The sequence below is a fragment of the Platalea leucorodia genome, assembly GCF_965183815.1.
Source record: "Platalea leucorodia genome assembly, chromosome: Z".
Lineage (NCBI taxonomy): Eukaryota > Metazoa > Chordata > Aves > Pelecaniformes > Threskiornithidae > Platalea > Platalea leucorodia.
The window spans coordinates 24,849,127-24,876,706 of NC_138858.1; the positions used below are offsets into that span (position 1 = coordinate 24,849,127).

Genomic DNA, 27,580 nt, shown 5'->3' on the forward strand with positions numbered 1-27,580 from the left:
AGTAGCCTGGAAGAGATTTATGTTCTTTCACGTTCTTCAGCAGTCACTCCTGGAAAGCCCATTGTTTCATGTTACTGTTGCGTGACCTCCTGGTATGCTGGCAATGTGAGATGTGAAACTGTAGGAAAGGCAGTTTAATTGACAGCCTTTGTATGGGGCATGAACAAATGTGGTGCGGCACTCTGGGTCTTGCCGCATGCATACGGTTCTACATCTTTGCATCTGCAAAAATAGATACAGCAGTAGTATTACTGGGAAGAGAATGGATTTTGGAATCTAGGCTGCCTTCCTAAATACAAAGGACAATTTAGTGTGGTTACTTTTCTTATTAAATAGATATGCTAATTGCACTAGTTGCTATATAATTTTGTAAAATAAGAGCACGTATGCATCCATTTCCTTTGTTGGAAAACCTTGCCAAAGTTGCTCATTTTATTGTCTTTGGACAGCGTAGTGTGTACTTGTTATAGGAAAGAATTCTGCATCCTGTATTCCCTGGATGGGCAGGAGCTCTAAGCACTGTGGAGGTGGTAGTCCTATAGAGTAGGCTGCTAACTGAAGTCTGGATTCCTTGGTTTACAGGACAGTTGAGCTTTATAAAAGGGGCCTTGAAGTGTTTGGGATTGGTTCCTTCCTGGGGAGGAATGTGCTGCAGAAACGTTGTGTGGAGTTACTCCCTGCTGAATAACTTTGGTAGGGTATCCTGCTGATCGATTAGATGCTGGTAGTCTTTAGGAAAACCAAATTGAAATTACATACTCAAACATTATTATTATTTTTTTAACGTACAAAATACAGTCTTTCTTTCCCAAATGGGCCTTATCTTGGAAACCACTAAGTAGTGTGTGTAAATAAGGAAACATTTAAGTCTTAGCCAAAGGAAGCTTAGTGAATTGCTGAAGTACAAATAATTGTGGGGTAGCTTTGAGATTCAAAGTTGTTTGGCCTCCTGTCTGTATGCTACTTACCGAGGCTGACCGTTACCAATCATTTTCTGAAGCTGCAATGCAAATGAAGACGAGGTCACTACGAAACCAATTTGTGTATCCCAGTTGTTCTGCTTTTCCTTAACAACTTTTGCTGTATCTTAATTCTAAATGCCAAGAGGGGAGTGCATCTCTCTTAGTGAAACAAGCAATTCTGAAAAATCATTACAGCTACTGATTCTCTCTGTGTGTCGGAGGAGAGGACCTTGGTGGCTGTTTTTACTCTTTTGGAAGTTTACTGGTAACACATACAGTACTGCCGGGGTCCTTCTGGGAAAGTATGTTCTTGAACATTGAGTGTTGAAGGAAAAACCTTTAGAAGTGTGTCCTCCTCTGTTGGGAGTGGGGTTTCTGAAAAACTGAATGATTTCTAGAGAAAAATTAGCAGATAAGTTTTGGAGAAAATGGTGGAAAAAATCTCTTGGTGGGTTGTGTTGGGTGTTTGGGGTTTTTTTAATAAATATTGCTCCAATAGCCAAATGATAAAACTAAACTTGAACTTCCTTTTTACTAGCCTTGCCTCTTTTACTTTGTTATAAGATGCAGCAAGCTTACATACTCTCTTGATCCAAGTGAAGGCTAGGTTTCTGGAGGGATACACTGACTTCAGTGCTGCAGAGTTTTTCTTGGGGGTTAAACTTGGGCTTTAGCTTAAGATGATTCGATGTTTTTCTTCTTGTGAAATAGTTGACTTTTACATTCAGTGTTAAAAATGTCCAGTTAATAGAGCAGTTGAACATCACTAAAAAACTAGGTTAACTCCCACAGTGGTCCGTAGTTACACAAGTCATAAATTTCAAAGCTTTTAGAACTGCATGTTTTTCCTTGTGGACTCTTTGTTAGTATGGCTTAGCAAGATTGTTTTATTTGCGGTTTAGGCTATGGTTTCCTGGATTACAGTCTGCTATCTATTAGAATAAAAGAAATCAACTAAAGTGAAGTGGAATTGTACTGCAGGTGATAGAGATATATCCAAACAAGATGCTATTTGTAGATATGGATGAAACTAATGAAGTGTCCCTGATTTCATGTTAGATACTTCCAAACTGCTTCTCCCTATACTTGAGAAAGCCTGAAAAATTAGATTGTGTGGCTTAAGAAAGAGGTTGTCTTGAGCCTTTTTTGTATGTATGACATATGGTTGATGCCAGCATGTCAACTGTTTGAATAGAAGATGGTTGGTTTCCAGACAACTTTGAATCTCATTATTTTATTAGACTTCTCTGGTTTTGAGTACTTTTGAATAAAATGTCCATTTTCAAATCTGTGCTGTTATGTCTTTTAGAGACTTTAGATTTCTGTAAACTGACAAATTTCTAAACCATAGAAAGGGCAGTATCTTTGCCTCCTAATAACTATAGTTTGTTTTCAGCTTTTGAAGTGGTAAAAATATTTCTGTAGTTTGAAGCTACCAGTGTGGAATTACTCTAGTCCATAATCTCTGCCTGTAACTGGGCACAGATAAAAGGACTATGTGTGATTTAATGTTTTCAACATTGACTTAGACGACTTCTTTTGTTTTACGAAAGATGCAGGGTCCCATTATTTTGAGTACGGTAGCCTTGAGAATACAGGATGTGGTATGTTGCTCAGTTGAAGTGAGGACACAAAGTTGATTCACAAGTCGATTAATAGGTATACGGTCCATGCTGCCTTACAGACATGAGGAATCCTAGTAGACTTTGGTGATGGAGGGGTATGTCTGGTGCTTGTCCGGCTCTTGACAGCACTCCCCTTTCACTAGTGGAAAGTGGAAAAAAGTCAAAATAAGACTCTAACATGGTGTGAAACATCAGGGGTAGAATTGTACTTTATTTTTTATTAAATCAGGTTACTTTAGCAAATTATTATTAGAAAACCCTTCTAATTTGGAGGTTACTGCCATGTTGCAGACATTGTAGTGCTTCTGTGCTAAGTTCTACACTCTAGACATTTTAATGAAACTGCATTAAATTACTTGTGAGATTCATGGTGATATCAAAGTAATCAACTGCTACAACTTAGTGTACGACTAATCCTTGTAATTTAGAGAGTTCTAAGTCATACTGAACTTTTAAGAAAGTGTGTATAAATCTCTGAGGCGATATGATCTATAAATAAAGCTCTAAAAGCCATACAAGTAAATCTTCTTTTGCTGTTAATTTTAGGTTTTCTGTACGAGGGTGAAGAAAACAGAGCAGCTCTAAACTGTAAAGACAAACGCAGCCATTTTGATTTGGTCGCTTTTTACATGCCTGTTTTGTGGTCTTCTACACATACATACTGGTGTCTGTTCTTTCAGGTACAATGTGTGATACATGCTGCTACCATTTCCCTGCCTAACAGGTCTTAAGGTAGCATTTGTTTTAATCTAAGTAGGGATCTTTCCTTCTTCCACCCATCAGTGTCATTGTATTAAATACCTACCTGTTTAATTGGAAAAACCTGGATAAAAAGACCAGAATGAGTGAAGGTAAGTCTACTTAATAAGTGTATCCTCATTTACGATGAGGATATTTAGAAAGTATGGGCAGTTACTTGCTTAGATTACACAAAGAATTAAATAGAGGGGTGGAGTATTTAAAATCATCCCTTATCACCTTTCTGGTTACATTCTCACATGGTCCTCATGGTTTTTCCTAATTGTAACACTTCCTGAAGTCTTCAAACAAAAAAAAAAATCTTCCTTGAGCCACATAGTGTTAATAAACACTTCTGGTAATGACAGACCTGGGTAAATTGTCTGAGACTGACAAATGGCAGCTGGCAGATGATGTGAAATGCAGTGGAGGCACTTAAAATTACAAACATGGTTCTTGATTATTGTCCTTAACTACAAATCTTTGCCAAATGCAAATTGGATTGTGCTCCCCCCTTCCCCAGATATGCCTGCCCTTCTGATTTTTTTTGCTAATTGTGTTGGTAAGACTGAAGGAGAAGCATCCCAATTTCTGAATTCTGTGTTAGATGTCTAGGGTGGAACTATAAAGCTATCAAATACCTTATTCTAGTTCACTTTCAAAACAGTTCAGGAAAAGGGTTTTTCATGGCAGCTATTGTTCTGTAACTGTGCATGGTATCTTTCTCAGCACTGAACGGGAAGAAAGATCAAAAAGCCCTTGTCTGCAAGGTCTCTTGTGGCGAGGCTGCATTATTTAAAAACTTAGGGGCGCGTTAAAGGCAAACTCAGGGAAAACCTGCATTTTCTGGAACTGTATATGCTGCTTGTTAAGGTTAATTAAAAAATACGAGACGATACACCTACTGGTAATTATTATTAACTTGTGCTCAAGTACACACATGCACATCACTGGTACATTGATCAAGTAAAGCGTTTCTTTTCTAAATCAGACTGTAAATTAACAATGCAACCCCTTCACATAAATAATCTTGCTTTCATCTTGCATTGATTTATGGATCAACTTCAGCTCCATTACATGCTAAGAACCTTTTACTCCAAGCTCATTTCATCATGGGTTTCTCTCTTTTGTTTTGTACCTGCCTTGCATAAATGTGTTGTGATTCCCTTTGATACGTTATTCCTAATGAAAGTGATGCTGAATTTGAAGCTTTGTATGGTGAAATTTAATATTTTAATGGTCTAAATAAGGAATAATAAATTGAGAATATTTTTATTTCTCACTGTGTGTAAAGATGATGTCTGCTGTTCTTAAAATTGAGGTACTTGTGAGTTGCTGTAGCTGGAATGCCTGGTTACACTTAACAGTGCTTGGTAGTGCTTATTAGAAGACTGCATTACGAATGTGTTTTCCGTTAGTCAGAGGAATAAGTTAATGAGTAGGAATTCTGTAAGTCGCTGGGTAGGTCCCTCAAATGCTGCATTATGGTCAAGAAGCTCTCGCTGCGCTTGCAGCAGCAGTTGTTGAGAGTGGCTTGTTAGGGGGAGCTGGTCAGTGGAACGAGGAATATTTCACCTTGCATTTTTGTTTTTAATTTTGCTGTAACTGAGGGAAAAGTGAGACCTAATTGAGCATGGATGGAGCAGATAGACTTGAATAAACAATTAGTTTTCTGAGGCCTCCAATGTGATAGAATAAATGAAACCTTTATAGGTAGTCTAGGAGCTCATTGGTGAATGTGAATGGAAATAGATTTTATAAAGAGCTAAACTGCTTTCACTTCATTAGTATTCATGGTATAACAAAAAAAAAACCCCGACCTCTTTCCAGAGATATATATTCTCCTCTGAATTATTTTTTTCACGAGACGAATGATGATGGTGTCAACAGCTGATGAAGATGAATAGGTCTCTTTCTTATGTATTTCAATTTTTTTTTTTTTTGCAATTGAAAGTGACTTTGAAGGTTAGTTTTACTAAATTTTCATCCTTCTAGTTAAAGAGCCAGGAAAAAATCTTTCTTAAAAATCTGTGTATGAGCAACAGCATTGGAGATGTTTGAAGTAAGGTGTGCATGTGGAAGCCTGCACATACACAGAATATAAATACATATTTCCACGCATTTGTCATGGCTTTCTTGTGCTGTAAAAAGGATCATTAAAATAATTAAGGGTGAAAATTATGCCTGTGGTGTCTAGAAATATCAAAGTTCTTTTCCATTTGCTGTGTAGCTAATTTCTCCTTTCATTGAGAAATTAAAGAAATACTCAGTGTGGCTAGTTTGATATTTTTCTCTACAGCAGAGCATAGTGCATAGCATTGCTACTAATAGCTCTGCAGATGATAGTAAGAAAATGAATACAGCCATAGAATATAAAAGAAAAAAAATCTGCCAAAAAAAGAGGCTTTATGCAAGGGATACTAAGAAAATACTACTTTGGGTCATGTAATTTTTTTAAGTGATGCACAGTATTAGTAATTTTCATTTAAAATTGTTGACATTTCGTTCCTAGTGTTTCAGCTGAAAACTTCGTTGTCTTTGTTCTCTGCCACTTCTTGGGAGTAGATAAATCAGTGAAAACAAAACACCCCCCCTGAAGTGTGTGCTTTGTGTTACGAAGATGTGATTTTTGCAACATACTCTTCCATACCCTGCAAAGTCGTGTCTGTGTGGGGACACAGCAGAGGTCAGCCACCACTGCTCCTCAGTGTCCATGGACCTGCTGGAAGGAGCAGGACTGCTGAAGTGCTTGTGGTGATGCCTACACCTTAAACCTGCAGCATCTTGTCATTCCTGAAATGTTGTTGTGTGTATGGGTGTTTTTTCTTCTTTAACACTGCAAGCATGCAGGTTTCCAGTTGTCCCTTTGCCCCAGCAAATGTGTTTCCCAGGGTCTGGGAAACAGCTGCCCCCCAGGGTTGGGAGTTAGGTTGTGTCCCTGGTTTCCTCCCTAACTGAAACAGGGGTGTTTGAACAGCTTTCTGCCAGCTTTCTCTTGCTGCCTCCTGGCTACTCACTGAGTCTTTTGCAGCAGGCAGATGTGGCAGTAGTCACCGACAGCAAATTTCAACGCTATGAAGCACTTTTTCCTGCCAAGATGGCCAGCAGGACAGGGACAGGAAGGGAGTATCCTTCCTGCTGCACAGTGGTGGCACGCACTGCTGCACATCTGGGCAGCGAAGGGTGGGTTTTCTTTTTTTTGTCTTCTTTTGTCAGATCCCTTTTAAAACTCTGGAAGTGAAGATGAAATGTGAGTGTGCTTCCTGATGCTTAGGTAGTGCTTGGAGGAGCTGTACCACTACAGAAAGGGTGATTTTTTTTTCCTAGATGGTATACTTAGAGCAGAGCTGAGAGGATTGGACAGACCCCTCGAACCGTAGTCTGTTTTCATGCTTTTTTGGATTAAATTATCAAGCAAACTTCCTTACAGAATCTGCTATGTTGAGTCTGGAACCTCTGTGTCTGTCCTAGTAGGGCTGACCGGTTAAACTGCTGCAGCTGCATCTCATGCTTTGACTCCTCTTGCTTTTTGGGAGCATTGGCAGTTTTCCCTAGGTTGGAAATGAGGTGATTTTTTCTTTCTTTTTTTGTCAGAAGCAAAGGCCTTTGTATATCATGTGTGTTCCTGAGAAGATACCTGTATGACTGTCAGATTAAAAAGAAAGTCTCGATGCTATGAGCGAGTAAAGTGCCCTATGTAATCCCCTTTAACCACGAGTTGAGCTATGTCTATATATGTTTATTTAGAACCAAGTTCAGGTTTTTGGCTCTTGTTGTAGGGCCTTACAGGAGCTCTGCAGAACCTGCTATTTGTTAATCTTTTTCTTCATGTTCATTAAAGCTGTGTGAGTAAATCCAAGGAGACTTAGGGCAGGCTGAGTTGTTAGAAGCAATGTCTTCAGTACGAATACTGTTGCTTCCTTTGTTCTTTGGAAAGGGAGCAGTCTGTCTGTCCATCTGTGCGTACAGAGCCAACACACAGGAGGCTTTCAAGAACTGAAGGACTCAATCATGTTGTAACAAAACTGTTCCATCTTAACCAGGGTAAAGTAATAATTGGCTCAGACTGCAGTGTGCATGCATATTTATAGGCCTCTTCTTAGCCTTGTGGAATACTGTGAAGGCTGCACTTCATTTTCTGCACAATCATGTGTAAATATGTTTGTGAAAAAGCATTGGATGCAAGCTGATTTTTTTTTAACATAGCTATAGCTGATTCTTCATATTCCTGAGTTGTATTTATTCATTTATTTTTAGCTGACCAGAGGTCAGATTTGTTTTCAAGAAAAATGCAACTGTTTTAAGGTCAAGTTTGCATTTCTAGAATGGGTGTGAAGTGGGTAGCAAAATAATGTGGATGTATCTCCATTGATCCTTAGCCGAATTCTTAAAATATTTCTGTACTACCTAGGATATGATAGGTAAGAACGTGCTATAGAAAAACATCATGAACTTGGTTTGCTGATTCTGTTTATTTATACATCATCATATATTCAGCATAATAAACTAGACAATTTTGAACAGTGACTTTAGTTTTAAGCATTGTGTTTGTGTGTATATGGAGGCTGCAAAATCATTAAATAAAATGATTAGAAGTGATGCTTTGTGAACAGCAGAGCTTTACAATGGGTTTCTCCTCTTTACCTTGGTAAGGACATGTTTGCAGTGTCAGCTGCAGGTTATGTTCACATGTAAATTGAGAGTTGCTGTATGAATGATTAGCAGATAATAACCTGACTGTAAACAAGACCTTTTGCTGCCTCTTACTGTGTTCCTTCAACAGGGAGTCTAGGACTTGACTTGCTGGCTGTGCAGTAGCTGACGGGCTAGTGTGACTGTCCTAATGAGGAAACTGGAGGTCATGGAGGGAAGTGAGATGGTCCAAGTCTTGAAGCCTAGAACAGGAATGACAGATGCCATCCAACTGGAGAGCTAGAGAGGTCTCTCAGCTGAAGCTGAGGGAGATCCTTCCTGTGGAGGGGGAATGGAAAGGCAATGCTGAATTTAAGAAATGTGGGATGTCATCTTCCTACTTGACATATGGCGGGTGGTGGTGGGGAAGAAAAGCCTCTGCTTGTTTTCAAGGAAGTGTGATAGGAAAGGGGGCAAGAAATGGGATCTTTCCTTGTTCAGTGAAATCCATGTGGCCTGGTGAGAATTCCTCTGCATCCACTCTTCGGCTTCGTTATCCTTGGCTTCTTGGAAGGGGTGTTAGTTTTTGGAGAAGTGTTTCCTTTATCTCTGCAGAATTAGGTTATTTGTATTTCTCTGTTCTGCAAAGGAGAGGCTGCTCTAAGAGCTGTGAATATTCAGAATAATTGCACACTTCTCTAAACCCTACTCAGAACTGAGGTGGGTTAATATTGCTTGCGGGCAAAGGGGATGTAGAGTATTCCAACCATCAGCTGATTTAATTGGAAGTGCTAACAATCTCCTTCAGCTGTTGGGTGTGATGCAGGTTCATGGAGACTCCTGTGTACCCCCAGGTTGCTCAGATTGCACCCTCAAGCACGATCCTTCAAAAGTCGATGTTGTTGAGACCAAAAGCAGTGGAGCTGCTCCTCACAGACATGAGTTACTGCAGGATATCTGTTGGAAATTCGTTTGCGCCTCTGCTTATGATGGTACTGTAAGACTGACCTCTTGGGCATCTACACTACCTCAGTGTAGCATCTCGTCCTCAAGTCTAGTTTGTTTCTACTGAATTCTGGTAAAGCATCTGAAGTAACTAAAGTGCACTATGCTCTTAATTGGCTTAAATGTCTTTTTTAACAAATTCTAAGATGCCTTTGGCTTTTGGAAGATACCATCTTAGCCATTAATAAGATCATATTCAGTGTTGCTTGCTGTGTCAATGCAGCCAATCAAAAGTCATGTATCTATGCCAAATTTAATTAGACTTAGGGAGAATATTTAAGTGATAAGAACATACTTCTTCCCTGTACCCATCTGAAGTAAGTTTGTATAGTTTGCCTCAAAAAAAGTGCTTTGCTGGGCTATTATGTTTCAGTATCTGTGCTTAAAATGCTCGCAAAGGAGCCAGATAGAGAGGCAGTGTGCTGTGAGGAACCCAGTGTAAATAATGTGAAGAAACAGATTGATTTATGTTCCTAGCAGTCTGCTTCACTACAAAGGGTCAATCGCTGTTGAACTAGCAGTGGGTCTTAACTGGCCTCAGAAGCACGCTTGCTTCTGGCACAGCTTATGTCTGGAGATGCAAGAGAGAAGAGGGGTTTGTTAAGTTTGTGCAGCCATGCTCCTCCTAAACACTTCGCTTCATAAAGATGAGAGTTTTTGCTGAACAAGTGAATATCTTTTCACCACCAGGTAGGCTCTTATACTTTTGTCTGCATGGGACTGGAGCGTGATGCTTTCCATTCTTGTTTCTTTAAACATCTGGATAGGTATGATGCGATTTGTCATATTTGATTACAGCATAGTTACTAGTAGAATTTTATTTTGGAACTTCTGCTTGATAATGAAAAAAACGAAGCCGTAAAAGTATGCTGCATATTTTCTGCTTTCGGTGCACTACATGTGAGAATTTTCAGGTGATATATCTCTTTTGGATTGGTGCCTGACTGGGGGAGGCTTAAACTGGGTTACAGCGCACAACCTCTTTATGGAAACTTCAGGATTTAATGTGCATATACGACACGACCTGAGGTAGACTGGAGTTGTGCAGCGTTCAAGAGGAAGAAATTAAAATGCTTAATAGAACATCTTTGTTCATATTTTTAAGACTGAATACTTGACCTGTACTTCCCAGTTTCCGTGGGAAGTAGGAATATTGCCTATGGAACGATTAGGGGAGATTGGGGGTGAAGTATTTTAGACAATAAAACCATAGAGGGTGTTTCAAGAAAAGGTGGACTTAAGCAGATGAGTTCAGTTCTCATTTCAATTTAATTTTTATTAGAATAAAATACCCCATGTTGCAACAAATCTCAGCAGTTCAGAATAGCTTATTTTCCTTACCCTGGTGTTATCAGTGTGATTGTGTTATCTCAACTTCATTCACCTTCTTGTACCATGGATTTCCTCTCCTGAAATCCATTATTTTCTTTCTGGCTGCCTCAGACCTCATTACGTACTCGGCTCAAATTGTACTTCTAAATGCTGATGCTAGGTCTTATTTTGAACTGGTTGTCATGTCCTTAATTTTCATAAGGACATGTGGGCTGATGTACTTGATGTGACTACTTGATGATATAATTATCAAGCAGAGAATTCATTCTAGCTGTAGAATAAATATACGATGGTAGACAGCTGGATTTAATGCTACTGAGGTTTTTAAAAACATGAGGATAATCCTTTCTGAGTAGGTGAGCTGTTAAAAGTCCATGGCTAGTAAAGTATGAGAATAATTTTCGTTAGAGGAATGTAGCTGATTCTATTCACACAGAAAATTAATAGCTTCAAAATATGACAAAAAAAATTGTTTGAGGACAAATTGATTCAGTCCTGATTCCCTGGAGGAAATTCCTGGAGGAGAGTGTCACTCAAATTCCATCATGTTTCTATAGGATCATTAAATCTACGTGTAGAAGTCTATGGTAAGGATATTTTGATGATTCTATTCTATGTAATTTTTAAGCCATTCTCCTCTAATGATACTGTCTGTTCCTTTTTGTAAGATTCATGGTGGGGGTTGGGCGGGAATAGGGATTTGTGAAAGCTGTTATCTCCTAAATTTTACAGTGCTTCCTGTAGAAATTAATCATACCTACAACATAAACAGCCAGATTTTTTTATGAAATGTATGGAAAAATGGATTGGAAGAAATGGATTTTGTAGAACAGTATATTCTGCATAGCTTGGAGTTTGCCATGTGTTTTCTGTCTTTCAAAGTGCCTTTGTCAGAAAGGAATTATTCAGTATTTAATGTTGGGGGAGGGAGCGTTTTTACAGAAGTTAACTATCCATGCATTGTGAATATTAACAGCAGAAGACTGGTGGTGAGATGTGTACTGATTAAAAATCCCTCTCTAAGCAGCCGGTATACTCTCAATAGCTAATTTAACTCCCTTTGTACTATAGATACAGGACGTATACTTGTTTTCATATACTTTGTCGTAGCTGTTATGGGTCTTTGTAGGAGTGACTTTCTGAAGTAACTTCTCAAATTCTTTTATTCCCCTGCCCTGCAATTCCATAGACAAGTGGGAAAACTGCCCTCCATTATCTCATTGCTCCTTAAGTCACTAACATTTCTTTTAAAAGAGTGTGGAGAGAGGTATATGTTTGCAGCCTGAGTGCAGTAATAAGAGAGTGGGCAGATCATGTGATAGCCAAAACCTCAAAGTATAGCATGAATATCTGTTTGTTGGAAACTGCCTGCAGGGATACAGCTATTGTATTTCTTGCAACTTGCTGTCAAGCAAGTTTCACCGAAAAAAAGGTGCAACAAACCAAACCCTGGTTTCTTCTGTTGTGCTTATATGCCATCCAACATCTACACATGTCCGTATAGCTAGGAAGCAAGAAGTAAAGACCAGTAGAGTGATGATTGTGGCTGGGCAAAACTATTTGATGTGCTGAGTAGAAGCAGCTTGAGTAAAATTATTTAAAATCTCTCTGGTAGAATTTCAACAACCCTCATTCCTCAAGATACTTGCTTTGATATTGTCTTGTGGACAGCAGTGTCCGATCTGTACCTTATAAGACACACAACCTGAAGTTTCATAGTGTTCAGGTGTCCAGAAGATCTTTCAAATAAGTATTAACAAGTTTGAATAGGTCTTGCTATTATTTATTTAAATTTTTCACAATCTTATTACTGAACAATCGTAGTGTCGTTTTGGATGAATTAACCACTTTGTGTGATTTGAATGTGTGCTGTGTTATACCTTTTCAGATCAGCTGTGTGTTCCAAGGAAGCAGGACCTAATAAAACATTCTCTGTTGGTTTCACTTACTTGGACTTGAATGCTCTGCCTGGCAGGAGGGGAAGGCTGTTCCGTTGAGGACAGAATGCCTCTTCATCTGCTGCATAGGCTTTGGTTGAAGTAAGGTCTGAATGGGGGCTAGAAAGCCCCTCTGGGTTAAATCAGTTCATCTAGCTGTCTATTCTTTGAGAACAGCACAAGAAGTTATTCAGGGGGAGCATGCAAGCCTGGCTACTTTCTGCTGTCCATTTCCCTTGTATTCCCCCAGCATCCAGAGTTGTTATGTCAAGGCTGTTAGAGGGTATACCCTTGTCTACTCTTCTCGGTCTACTACAACAGCAGTTACAATGTACAGACTCCTTTCAGATACATGCTGTACATGCTATAGATCTTATTTCGCCCTTTGGAAGTAAAAGCGAGCCTTCGGATAACTTCCAGAAATGCTTTGTTGATATACGCGTAATTGTTTCCATAAAGCTGGAGTTGGCCATCAACACGAAAATGTTGAATCTCGTATTTCCATATTGTTTCTTTATGGTGCTAGATCATATAATGTCTTTTGGTATAGTAGCTTCAGGTGATGTGATATGGTTCTCTCCATTCAGCTGAAACCCAGCTGACAGTTGTGTGTCGTCTGCTATATTCAATTTAGCTGTTCCTATATGAAAATGAACTTCTGCCCCCAAGAAAGGCTTAGTGAAACCTAATACTGCTGTGATATTTTGACCCTTAATTTGTCATATGCAAGAATGCTTATTTTTGTTTTGTTATCTTCATGTAATAGAATCACGTTCTCCTTCAACAGAATCTGAATTGCACCCTGTTGTGTTTAAAAATGCAAAACTTCAGAAATTGCATTTCATTCCTATGTTATTCATGTCAGAGGATTGCATATGGACTTTCAAATTGAGGACATCATGTTGAAAAGTGTTGGTGGGAAGGATGTTTCCCCTCTTTCCCCTCCCTTTCTTTCCTCCCCAGTCCTGTTTCCAAGAACCTCCACATGTAGGATCTCAGGCATGGCCAGTTCACGTGGGGTCAAAATTACTTCCTCCTGGCTGGTAGCTTTTGTCCCAGTGGCCAAGACCCAATCACCGGCTGCACAGGGTCTCCTTCTCCATTTCCATGCAAGTCCTTGAAGAAGTTTGTAATGTTGAGAACTTCTGTGCCTGGAGTTGGTGCTGGAATTGTATTAAACAGAAATTTTAGTTGTGGTAGAGTCACTTAGCAACAAGGATGTGCCTTTGCAAGAAAATGCTGGCAGGGCATTGCTGTTAAAATGATGAGCTAATGGGGGTTGATATTTAAGCCGTCTTAGCTTTCAAAAATCATACTTTTCTGAAGCTGGCAGTTTGGTCAGTGGAAAAGCATCTTAAATATGAATTGAGGACCTGGACAGTACTGTGCTGCTCTGTACCATAGCCCCATCTTGAAGTTTCTTCTGTGGAAATGGAGCACAGCTTAATTGGAAATAATGAATTTTGTAATCAGGCTGCATGTCATAGAATACACAAGTCTCTTCATTGTGGGAGTGACTGGAGCAGCCGTATTATATACCTTATATATATACACATCTATATACCTATATTATTATATAGATTATATAACTGATTATACAGGGAAAAGGTGACAGGGTGGAAGACACTAATTCTATTGTGTAGACTTAAGTGCTAGTGTGCAGGGAGCTTAGTGCATTTGTTGATTTTTTTTGTTTGTTTGGGTTTTTTTGTTTAAACTTTTGATGAACCATATGCCAGGAAGAAGAGATATAAAATGTGGTTGGTTACTCTGAAGTGTTTTAAGAAAGTGCATGAATTTTTGCCAATAACTCACCCAAAGCCTTGATTGAATCATGTTGTCAGATGCTTGGAGTCATCTGGAGTGCAGCATTGAGCAATCATTGCCATCCTTCAGTCAGTGAGCAGTTTGACTGCGTATAGACTTACGTGAGAGTCTCAAAATAATCTTTCTTAGTAGCCAGCTGTTGTCATTAATTTCCTTTTTAACTGATTTGTAAATTCACCTTGTGAGGTATCTTAGCACTTGGAAATACAAACACTTGTGATATACCTGTGTTTGTGTCCTGGTTTCAGCTGGGATAGAGTTAATTTTCTTCTTAGTAGCTGGTGTAGTGCTGTGTTTTGGATTTAGTATGAGAATAATGTTGATAACACACTGATGTTTTAGTTGTTGCTAAGTAGTGCTCGCACCAGTCAAGGACTTTTCAGCTTCCCGTGCTCTGCCCGGTGCACAAGGAGCTGGGAGGGGGCACAGCCAGGACAGCGACCCAGACTGGCCAAAGGGCTATGCCATCCCATGTGACATCCTGCTCAGTACATAAACTGAGGAGAGCTGGCCGGGGGGAAAGCGATCGCTGCTTGGGACCGGGCTGGGCATCGTCGGTGGGTGGTGAGCAATTGTGTCGTGTATGACCTGCTTTCTATATTATTATTGTATTATATTATTATTATTCTTACTATTACTACTACTATTCTATTTCATTTTACTTCAATTATTAAACTGTTCTTATCTCAACCCACGGGTTTTTCTGACTTTCACCCTACCAATTTTCTCCCCTACCCCACCGGGGGCAGGGAGTTAGCGAGCGGCTGTGTGGTGCATAGTTGCTGGCTGGGGTTAAACCACGACAGTCCTTTTTGGCGCCCAACGTGGGGCACAAAGGGTTTGAGATAATAACAGATTAATCGGAGTGTATTAAGGAATTTGTATCTGTTAACAGTTGCTGGTCATAATATTGATTCATCTGCTCTTGGTATTAGTCTACCTGATCTGCACCATGCTCTTGTTTTTGCAGTACGTGTTAAAGTTTGGTGCTGGGTGTTGCAGTTTGCTGTGCTCTGCCGTGATTAGTGGTGTTTTGCCTGGGAGATTTGTTATTAAAACACTGACCTTGAGCGCTATCTGGTATTTGGGTTCTGTACTGAAGCCATTACTGTACTGCGGGTACCACCTCATGGAGACAATTAGCAATTATACCTCTTTCTCTGAGAGGTTTTTTATGGAGGAAATACAGAATGGCACCTTCGCTGCCTTCTTCGATGATGTTTCCTCCTTCATTACAACAACTTTTTTGTATCTTGAACATCCCTGGGTAGTTAAGATATGTCCATTGATAGTTCTTGGGAATATTGTTTCGGTTTTGTCTAAGGTTAATAAGCATTTCAAGAATATCATCCAGAGATCTGCCCCAAGGCTGGATAGTTATGAGTGGCAGGGTGTGTGGGAGTGTATGGGCAAATGCCTAGGACGGTGGGCCCCTCCAGTGTTTTGGAATTTCACCCCTGAACAAGAGCAGAATCCTGAAAAATTAGTAGAACATTTGGAGAAAGTATGCTGTCATCCTGACAATTCTAGGGAGACACAAATCACTGCAATGTGCTGGGGCCTGGCCCATGCCTACCGAGATGTATTAAACACTATTCAGAACCCTCAAGGGGAAGAGAAGGTCTCTGGATCTGACAACAAAACAACTGGCGCTGCGGCTATGCCGGCCCCCGCAACAGACACTGTGGCTACGCCAGCCCCTGTGACGAGCACTGCCGATACGCCAGCCCCTGTGACGGGCGCTGCGGTTATGCCAGCCCCAGCGACAGGCGCTGTGGCTATGCCAGTGCCGGTGACAGGCGCTGTGGCTATGCCAGCCCCCATAGCAGGCTCTGTGGCTATGCCAGCCCCAGCAACAGGCACTGCAGGTATACCGGTCCCGGTAACAGGCACTGTGGCTATACCAGACCCCGTGACAGGCTTCGTGGCTATGCCAGTCCCGGTAACAGGCGCTGTGGCTACACCAGAGAACCAATCTGTACCAGTATCAGTCGCCCCTATACAGAAGAAAAAATACACGAGAAAATCAACTCGTTTAGTAAGGGCTGATGATGAACCAGGGCCATCACAAGAACAGGAGGAGGAAGAGGCAGAACCCACAAATGAGATGGTAACAACCCGATCTCTGTCCCTGAGTGAGCTGCGAGATATGCAAAAAGATTTTAGTCGTCATCCAGGCGAGCACATCATCACTTGGCTGCTCCGATGCTGGGATAATGGGGCCAGCAGCCTGGAATTAGAGGGTAGGGAAGCCAAGAAGCTGGGATCCGTTTCTAGGGAAGGGGGCATTGACAAAGCGATTAGAAAAGGGGCAAAAGTCCTCAGCCTCTGGAGGCGACTTCTGGCAGCTGTGAAGGAAAGGTATCCCTTCAAGGAAGATTTTTTATGTCAGCCAGGCAAGTGGACCACCATGGAGAGAGGTATCCAGTACCTGAGGGAATTAGCCGTGCTAGAGGTGATGCATAATGACTTAAACAATGAGCAGTTATCCAAAGATCCAGATGAAGTCCAGTGCACACGACCCATGTGGCGGAAGTTTGTATGGAGCGCACCATCATCGTATGCAAACTCTTTGGCAGTAATGACCTGGAAAGATGAAGAGGGACCAACAGTGGAAGAATTGGCTGGCCAACTCCGACAATACGAAGAAAGTCTCTCTTCCTCCCTACGGGCCTGCGTCTCAGCTGTGGAGAAACTGCCTGACGTGCTAGCTGAGAAATTATCCCGAGAGTTCCAGCGATTCAAAGAGGACATGTCCTACTTCTCACCTGTACGGACCAGTATCTCAGCCATCAGGAGTAAGCATCCCTCTCTTCAAGAGAGAAGACATAGTGAATACACACTGCGGACCACCTTGTGGTTTTATCTGCGTGACCGTGGAGAGGATATGAGGAAGTGGGATGGAAAATCTACCTCGACCCTAGAGGCACGAGTACGTGAGTTGCAAGAAAAAACAATTACAAAAGGTGGTTCTTCCAGGAAAATTGCTGCTCCAGTTTCCAGTGAGCAGTTCCCCAGACAGGGTAGAAGGGCTAATTTTACTTCCGATCTCAATAAAGGGATTTTTGATTCGCATTTACAAGAAGTGAGTAACGAATGCTATGACCAGGACTAGAGGGGCCCTGCCTCCAGCCAGGTGGAGGAAAGGGACAACCGGGTGTACTGGACTGTGTGGATTCAATGGCCCGGCACATCAGACCCACAGGAGCATAAGGCTTTAGTAGACACCAGTGCACAATGTACCCTAATGCCATCAAGCTATGAAGGGGCAGAACCCATCTGTATTTCTGGAGTGACAGGGGGATCCCAACAGCTGACTGTATTGGAGGCTGAAGTGAGCTTAACCGGGAAGGAGTGGCAGAAGCACCCCATTGTGACTGGCCCAGAGGCACCGTGCATACTTGGCATAGACTACCTCAGGAGAGGGTATTTCAAGGACCCAAAAGGGTACCGGTGGGCTTTTGGTATAGCTGCCTTGGAGACGGAGGAAATTAAACAGCTGTCTACCCTGCCTGGTCTCTCGAAGGACCCTTCTGTTGTGGGGTTGCTGAGGGTCAAAGAACAACAAGTGCCAATCGCTACCACAACAGTGCACCGGCAGCAATATCGCACCAATAGAGACGCCCTGATTCCCATCCATAAGCTGATTCGTCAACTGGAGAGCCAAGGAGTGATCAGCAAGACTCGCTCACCTTTTAACAGTCCGAAAGTGTGAAAGTCTAATGGAGAGTGGAGACTGACAGTAGACTGTCGGGGCCTGAATGAAGTCACGCCACCACTGAGTGCTGCCGTGCCAGACATGCTAGAACTTCAATATGAACTGGAGTCAAAGGCAGCCAAGTGGTATGCCACCATTGACATCGCTAATGCGTTTTTCTCAATCCCTTTGGCAGCAGAGTGCAGGCCACAGTTTGCTTTCACTTGGAGGGGGGTCCAGTACACCTGCAATCGACTGCCCCAGGGGTGGAAACACAGCCCCACCATTTGCCACGGACTGATCCAGGCTGCATTGGAACAGGGTGGGGCTCCGGAACACCTGCAATACGTTGATGACATCATCATGTGGGGCAACACAGAATAAGTTGTTTTTGAGAAAGGGAAGCAAATAGTCCAAATCCTTCTGGAGGCCGGCTTTGCCATAAAACAAAGTAAGGTCAAGGGACCTGCACAGGAGATCCAGTTTTTAGGAATTAAATGGCAAGATGGGTGTCGTCAGATCCCAATGGATGTGATCAACAAAATAACAGCCATGTCCCCGCCAACCAGCAAAAGGAAACACAGGCTTTCTTGGGCATTGTGGGTTTTTGGAGAATGCATATTCCAAATTACAGTCTCATCGTAAGTCCTCTCTATCAAGTGACCCGGAAGAAGAACGATTTCAAATGGGGCCCTGAGCAACAACAAGCCTTTGAACAAATTAAACAGGAGATAGTCCATGCAGTAGCCCTTGGGCCAGTCTGGGCAGGACAAGATATTAAAAATGTGCTCTACACTGCAGCCGGGGAGAATGGTCCTACATGGAGCCTCTGGCAGAAAGCACCAGGGGAGATTCGAGGTCAACCCCTAGGGTTTTGGAGTCAGGGATACAGAGGATCCGAGGCTGGCTATACTCCAACTGAAAAAGAGAGATTAGCAGCCTATGAAGGGGTTCGAGCCGCTTCGGAAGTGGTTGGTACTGAAGCACAGCTCCTCTTGGCACCCCGACTGCCAGTGCTGGGCTGGATGTTCAAAGGGAGGGTCCCCTGTACACATCATGCAACTGATGCTACATGGAGTAAGTGGGTCGCACTGATCACACAATGGGCTCAAATAGGAAACCCCAGTCGCCCAGGAATCTTGGAAGTGATCATGGACTGGCCAGAAAGCAAAGATTTCGGAATATCACTAGAGGAGGAGGTGACGCGTGCTGAGGAGGCCCCACCATATAATAAACTATCAGAAAATGAGAAGCAATATGCCCTGTTCACTGATGGGTCCTGTCGTCTTGTGGGGAAACATCGGAGGTGGAAAGCTGCTGTATGGAGTCCTGTACGACAAGTTGCAGAAACTGCTGAAAGAGAAGGTGGATCAAGTCAGTTTGCAGAGGTGAAAGCCATCCAGCTGGCTTTAGATACTGCTGAACGAGAAAAGTGGCCAGTGCTCTATCTCTATACTGACTCATGGATGGTGGCAAATGCCCTGTGGGGGTGGTTACAGCAATGGAAGCAGAGCAACTGGCAGCGCAGAGGCAAACCCATCTGGGCTGCTGCATTGTGGCAAGATATTGCTGCCCGGATAGAGAACCTAGTTGTAAAAGTACGTCATGTAGATGCTCACGTACCCAAGAGTCGGGCCACTGAAGAACATCAAAACAATCAGCAGGTGGATCAGGCTGCTAAGATTGAAGTGGCTCAAGTGGACCTGGACTGGCAACATAAGGGTGAATTATTTCTAGCTCGGTGGGCCCATGACACCTCAGGCCACCAAGGAAGAGATGCAACATATAGATGGGCTCGTGATCGAGGGGTGGACCTCACCATGGATGCTATTGCACAGGTTATCTATGAATGCCAAACATGCGCTGCAATCAAGCAAGCCAAGCGGTTCAAGCCCTCTGGTATGGAGGACGATGGCTGAAATATCAATATGGGGAGGCCTGGCAGGTTGATTATATCACGCTCCCACAAACCAGCCAAGGCAAGTGCCATGTGCTTACAGTGGTGGAAGCAACCACTGGATGGCTGGAAACATATCCCGTGCCCCATGCCACTGCCCGGAACACTATCCTGGGCCTTGAAAAGCAAGTCCTGTGGCGACATGGCACCCCAGAAAGAATTGAACTCATTTCCGAAACAGCCTCATAGACACCTGGGCCAAAGAGCATGGCATTGAGTGGGTATATCGCATCCCCTATCATGCACCAGCCTCCAGGAAAATCGAACGATACAATGGACTATTAAAAGACTACACTAAAAGCAATGGGTGGTGGGACATTCAAACACTGGGATACACATTTAGCAAAGGCCACTTGGTTAGTCAACACTAGGGGATCTGCCAATCGAGCTGGCCCTGCCCAGTCAAGACTTTCACGTACTGTAGAGGGGGATAAAGTCCCTGTAATCCACCTAAAAAAATATGACAGGGAAGATGGTCTGGGTTACTCCTGCTTCAAGCAGAGGTAAACCCATTCGTGGAATTGCTTTTGCTCAAGGACCTGGATGCACTTGGTGGGTGATGCGGGAGGATGGGGAAGTCCGATGTGTACCTCAAGGGGATTTGATTTTGGGTGAAAATAGCCAATGAACTGAATTGTATAATGTTAGTTGCTATATAATACTGGATGTCATCACTACTATGGTTGCTATATGCCATATCAACAGTATACAGTAAGAATCACCCAAATTAATGAAGAATGAACTTTGAGGAAACGGAGCAAAGTATAGCGGTGATGGAACCAGAACTGGCTTCAGCATGCAACAATTTAACACCACACACCATCTCTCCTGCCCTGAAAGACTGTTATGACAGATGAAGCCCAAAGTCATGGACTAAATGAACTCAACAAACATTTGTGGAGGGATAGCCTATAGACTAGGAAAACTGTATCTATATATGTGTGTATATCTATAAAAATATATCAAAAGACTGGAAAAGTGGTAGTGATTAATTGGAATGTATTTGAAAGTGTAAGACCTGGGCATGACGTATATGGTATGAAATAAGGGGTGGATACTGTCCTGGTTTCAGCTGGGGTAGAGTTAATTTTCTTCTTAGTAGCTGGTATAGTGCTGTGTTTTGGATTTAGTATGAGAATAATGTTAATAACACACTGATGTTTTAGTTGTTGCTAAGTAGTGCTCGCACCAGTCAAGGACGTTTCATCTTCCCATGCTCTGCCCGGTGCACAAGGAGCTGGGAGGGGGCACAGCCAGGGGGGCTGACCCAGGCTGGCCAAGGGGCTGTTCTGAAATCATGCTCAGTACATAAACTGGGGCGAGCTGGCCGGGGGGAAAGCGATCGCTGCTCGGGACCGGGCTGGGCATCGTCGGTGGGTGGTGAGCAATTGTGTCGTGTATCACTTGCTTTCTATATTATTATTGTATTATATTATTATTATTATTATTACTACTACTACTATTCTATTTCATTTTACTTCAATTATTAAACTGTTCTTATCTCAACCCACGGGTTTTTCTGACTTTCACCCTACCAATTTTCTTCCCCACCTCACCGGGGGCAGGGAGTTAGCGAGCGGCTGTGTGGTGCATAGTTGCTGGCTGGGGTTAAACCATGACAGTTTGTAAAAGATGAATGGTAACAATGGTTACCTGGTTATTCTTTGTGGCCCCAAAACCTCCTGATTTAGGAAATTGCTTAAAGGCATGGGCTGTGAGTTCATCAGTTACTTCAGTGTCTGTTGTGAACATGAATGAGTCTTAATATGCTGAAGAAGCAGATTCAGAAACCACTGTGTTTCTTGATGCTTTAGAAGTGTATCTGCAAACCTTTCCAATAAGCTGCAGATTTGATTAAAGAAAACCAAAACACTAAATAACCTGAAATATTAAATACAAAAGAAATTCTAACATGGGATTCAAAATGCTTTGTAGGGCATACAGTACTTTGCTGTGGGATTAACTGTAAGCAAAAATGGCCTTCACTGTTCATCTTCATCAGTGCCTGTGGTGACCTTGACTCCTTCCTTTCAGTGGACAGAGAGGATGAAGCAGTTGGGTATGCAGGTGATATGTAGACTGGCTGATAAGTCTCAGTACATAAACTGTAAAAATCTAAAAGACTTCGATGTGCTTGGCTTGTGGTAAGAATCAGGTTTAAAATGTTATAGAAAAACATTTGAGTGGTTTGCAAAATAGTGACACCATGCGACTGCACCAGTTTAAGGAGAAGGATGCTTGTAAAACTCTTTCTACTTTACTTACTTGCATCCTTGCTCTTTCTTCCTTTGCCTGTATTTGCTCTCTTGCTTTTCGTTTTTGTGAATTTCATTGAATATTGACACATTAAATGTATTGTCAAAACCAGAGGGCTAAATTGTTGTGTAGGAATGATGACAGGAACAGAATTTGAAGAATGAGGATATGTATTTACACTTATTTCAAAGTCAGTGTAAATGAATGCCTGTTTTATAAACAGGATAGCTTTTTTTTTTTTTTTTTTTTTTTTTCCCACTGGCGTTGATAAATCTATTATCAGTATTTCCGTAGACTGGGCAGGGGTTTGCATTTTGTTGGTAGTACAGTGCCATCTAGTGACTGCTCCCGTGAAGGTGGGGAGAAATTGGTAAGGAAAACTGTTGGCAAGAGCAGAACGCATAGGTTGCAAGGTCAGATGGTTCACAGTTGCAAAAAGACTGCTTTATGGAAGGTCGAGTAAGCTGAAGTCTGGTCCCTTGTACCTTGAAATGGGACCACTGCAGAAAATGCTCGGTGTCCGAGAGTGTGGTAGGAAGTGGTGTGAGCCGTACAAGATGAGGATGGCTTTCTTACACAGCCAGCCACAAATCTGGCACTTGCCAAATTTTCGGTTTCAGTTAGCAATTTAATTACCATAAGATCTTTGTAAACGCTTTTTTCCCAAATGCTGTCATAATCTTTAGGTAAAGGTAACTTAGTGGTTTTTTTTTCCAATGAAGGTAAGCGTTTAAACAGTATATATATATACATTTTTTTTCTCTGTTTCTTTGCAGCTTGATCACATATTGTCCCCCCCACCTATGCCTTTTCGAAAATCCAGCAGTCCTGAAGTCTCTTCTGGCCCTGGAAAGTCTTCTAAATTTAAGAGGCAGCTGAGTGAAGATGGGAGACAGCTCAGAAGAGGAAGCCTTGGAGGTGCTCTGACTGGTGAGTTTGGGGTGTGTGTAATGTCACCTGGAGGTTTAGCAGCTGTGGAGCTGATGGCACCTTGACCCCTGGCATTTGCCTTCTGGCTGAACTCATTCGCGGGGGTGTGAGCTCCACCTGGAGTTTCCATAAAGTCTCTTCCACATGGTTTCCCCTGTTTTCAGTGGGGTGACCTCATGTCTGAGGCTCTACCTCCATTGGCTGCTGATAGGTGGCCAAGCACAGCCTGAAAATGACCCATTTCTTGAAATTTTTAGGAATATGATATTTATCTTGCTGACTTAGTTTGGCGGTTTAAGGGTTGTTTGAGATATGTTTGCATGCATTCATCCATGGGATCACATACATCTTGTTTCCTCAAGGAGCTGAAGTGCACAGATGGTCCCTTTAGACTTGATTTCATTAAAGAAAAAGCAATTTGGCCTCATTTATCTGGTGGAGAACTCCCAGGGGAGGAGGGGCATTGTCAGCTAGCCACTGGCTGTGGACTGCAACTTCTCTTTCATGGAGCCATGCAGAGGTAGCAGGATGCTTGAGGAGCGCTCAGGCCCTCCCTGCCCTGATAGTGTCTGTGGAAGATGCCAGATGCTGAAATCGCTATTGTGTCCTGGGAGTTGTATGGCTGCAGCAGTCACTGAAGAATGATTGGTTTTGGGTGTGGAGTGAAATGAATGTGAAAACATTGGGACAGGTGAACTGGCACTTGCTTTGTGTATTTCAAGAAAAATAATTCTAAAATTCACTAGAATTTGGCAATTAAATATATTCCTGAAGTGCACAGTTTCTAACAGTTTGAAGAATTTGTTGTGAAGAACAGCATATTAAGTACTTAGTGAGAGGGACAATAGATTTCAGTGAATTTAGTGGAAGGGGTAAATTTGAGACTCAACATCTTGTTTTATCTGTTCAAGTGATGTTGATTGATATCAAAATCAAACAGGTGAAATTCAGGCTGGAGAAAGTTGAAATGGCATTTACTTGAGATGTGACTGTCTGCTGTCTCTGAATTATGTACATTGTTCAGATGTTCATTCGGGGATGAAAAATGGTGCCAGAGTGGATAGAGGTGACTCTTCTGCCATAAGTGACTGGGAAGTGCTTTTAAAGTATTTGCTTTTCTTGCTTCCTTCCCACACCTCTCCCTGTCCTTACACTGGAAGAAGCTCCAAGAAGCTATTGCAATACTTCTCTTTATCTGCAATCAGTAGTAGTTAGAATCACCTACAGTGTTTCTAATGAGTGGCAAATAATACTTTTTTTTTTTTACCTACGTAACTTAAAAAATTAAGTTGTATCATAATTTATGTGAAGAAAAGACTGTGATTTCTAGTGTCACTAGGGTAAGATTTGCCATTTCCCTTGCAACTTTATTTTTATCAAGAGTTGTATTATGAAGATTTCAGAAACGTTGTAACAGTATTTGTGATTTCTATGGGCTTTCATGAAAGGTGAGTGAATTTACAGCAATCTGAAGTGTCACTTTTGCTAATGATATCAGTGAACTCTCTGGCTTCTTTGAAGCGTTACTACTCTAAAAACTCGAAATGTAGACCAAACTAGTGTTTTACTGAAACTAAAAATTGCCAGCACACTACTTACTATTTTAGCAGAAGTTGGTGTGGGGTTTTAATTTTGTTTTTGTTTAACTTTAAAGTAGGGTGGTGGTCTTTAAAAATTGAACTTTGCTGTATAAGCCGTCCAGATGAAGAGGGAGAAGGCAGCCTAATCAAAAACAAATGAAGCAAATGTGCTCTGCTTCTGTAGTCTCTGGTCTTTATCTGTATGCTTGAATTATTGCTTGAGGTCTTTATAAAGGGAAATGGATATGCTTTTTGTCTGCCTCCAATATGTTGTGCAGGGTTTCATGCAGGGTTTGGGAATATAGTGTGCAATGATGTTAAACTGCTTTATTACTAATGCACTTTAAATGAACCTGAATACCCTAAGGCTTTGGTATGTTAAAATAGTTTAAGTATCTTAACAGCTTTCACAATACTGATTAAATTAATCAAAGTCATTCTGATGACAGAAGGTTCTTAATATTCTTTTGGGATTTTTCAAAAAAATTGATTTTAAAGAAAGCGCTGCAGATGGAGAACTATTTCCTAGAATTGTTTCAAATGCTCAGTAATCTGAAGTTAATCATTTCAGTGTTACCTTGGACTTGTATTTACCTAACTCTTTTTACAGACTTAAGTTTTGGGTGTGGTGTTTTGTTTTGGTTTTTTTTTTTCAGTTTCTTTAATGCATAATAGTGGCTCACTGTTCTGGTTTGAAACTACAAGAATCACAGTATCATTCTAAAAAAAAAAGCAGGAGGGAATGAGAAGGACTTCCATTAAAATGAGTGAGCTGACATGTCCTTGGTTTGGGTTTACTTCTATGCTCACACATCCCCTCCCTAATTTCTGTTTGAGTCTTAATGGTTTTGAAAAGATATTCATAGTCTATAAGGGGAAAAAAATATTTGGACACCTGTCATTTGGAAAAACACTTGATCTTTAATATCACTTTACACTGATTACTGTCTTCCTTTAGTCTTCTGTTTTGTTGCTTTTGATACCTTTTCACTTAAGTGCTAGCTTAACAATGGGTATCAGTTCACTGGAAAATAGTTCAGAAAGGTATTTTTGAAATTGTTTAAGGTACAGTCTCTACCTCTGTTGTTCAAAAATGTTACGTTTGCTAAACTCCTAGAAATACATTAAGTGAGAGTAAGTAAAGCAAGAGAGAAGACTCCTAACTTAGAGATTTGCAAAGTATTCCTATGCTGATGCTTGTTGCTCACTTCAAATGTTAGAAAATAATGAATTGTTCTTTGTGTGTTACTTTGAGTTTCCCTTTGCTGTTAAAAACACAGTATTATTGAGCCATAGAGCATAAGTATTAACGATAAAAACAAAAATAAAAATTTAATTTGTTTATATTAAACTGGATAGTTCAAATCCTGCAGGGCTGAATACTAATAGAGGTAAATAGATAGGTTTTTTATCTCTGGGAATAGATCCCCAATAAATGAGTTTATTGGGCTTTATAGGAGGGAATAATGTTATGCGTCACATTTGAAAAGAAATAAAATCTATATTGTTGCAATATATTGAGTGAGACTTACAAAACCTGAAGGATTACAGTTACTGAGAACCTACTACTCTAAATTGGCTAAAGTAAATTACAGAACTCTTTATATAGGAATATGAGAAAAATTGAGAATGATGTACAAAGTCTTTCCAGTGGGAGATCAACACAAGGGAGAGGAGGTCTGGAAACTTGGAGAGGTGGGATAGAAACTGAACTTACATTCTATGCAGCTTCAGGGGAACTGGAACCCAGATTTTTTTTTCCTGAATTGCCCAGTTTTAAGCACTCTAGCAACCACATGTTTTCAGTGACAGGCAAAGAATGCTCTTTGGAGTTGAAGAAAATTAAATCAATGTTTTTGAGAATAAATCTACTATTGCTTCCTGTTGAAAGTCACTAGGGAGCCACTGCCATTAAATAAATTTTGTCCAATAAAAAATGAATACTGCTTCCTGGAGACACCATGGTATTATATTTTGGAAAAGTCACTTAAGTGTAATTGTTGCAATGGTATTGCTTTCCTTAATCTTCATCCCCAAGGAGGGGGAGGAGGAAGACCTTTGGAGAAAGAGAGACTGAATTTGGAATGAAAAGACTTTATTGGATGTGGCCTGTCATTAGTCTAGCAAATCTACTTTAATAGTTCTTCTTGTGAAGTGCTAGGAAAACTGCTTAATAGAAAGAAAGGATGAAAAATAATATTTCATAATGCGGTTGCTAAACATAAACATTCATGAGATAAAACAACTTCAAAGTGTTTGAAAGTAATTTATGACCAGTTCCTTTTTTAATTTAAATTGTTGTGTTTCCAAAGGGTTATAAAGTTTTGGGTAGCAAAACCACACAATGATCAGTGTTTGACTTTCTATTCTCCTCCTCCTCCTGCGTTGTAACTCCTCTTCTGCTCCAGCTTCCCCCTTCCCTGCGTGCATGCATTCCCATAACAGCGCTTGCGACATCATTTACCTGGGAAGTAAACTGGAGCTTTACAAGTTCTGCAGATGGTGTTAAACACAATCCTCGCTCCATTTGTTCAACTGCAGAATAAGCCCTGTCGCAAAGCTGAGCTGTAGCTACTCGTTTTATAGCCCTAGGCCAAATACAGAGGGAAAACATCATTGCTTCAGAAGGACAGTGGTACCTTCTGGGTGCAGGGGCACTGGAGGAGTGCTGGACAGACTGAGGGCAAACCGTGGTCAGGTGAGGTCAGCTCTGTTCTTCTTGGGACAATAGACTTCTGTGAGTACATGTGTATTTAAATGCCTCTCCCCAGAGCCTTAGATTGCTTTCTTAAGGATGTTTCTTAACAGTGCACAGACTGGGGCTTTAAAACTTGTTTCTAATCTAGGAGAAAAGATGTTTAATTAAAAAGCTGCTTTTCTGTGGTGGCTGGTTTTCTTGATCTCCACAAACTTCAAAGGGCTGTCTACAGTCAGAGAGTTTTTGGCTTAAATTGCCTGCAGATTTTAGTTTGCTGTGTTCAGAGATGCTTAAATAAAATTCATGGCAGAAAGTAATGTGAAAGGCTGAGAAATTAAATGAGCTTTTATTGCAGAGGGGGTTAACCTGGCAAATCACTCAGACATGGAAATCGAATTGGCCTT

General features: G+C 41.3%; 1 protein-coding gene across 1 annotated transcript in view; it reads left to right on the forward strand.

Moving 5' to 3' along the window:
• MAST4 (microtubule associated serine/threonine kinase family member 4) overlaps positions 1-27,580 on the forward strand; it is a gene marked incomplete at its 5' end in the record, with an annotated part of 314,645 nt that overhangs the window by 48,223 nt on the left and 238,842 nt on the right. The window contains one exon of the mRNA XM_082336461.1: positions 22,745-22,898. Within this exon, the coding sequence (XP_082192587.1) occupies positions 22,745-22,898 (154 nt within the window). The remainder of the gene's footprint in view (positions 1-22,744; positions 22,899-27,580) is intronic.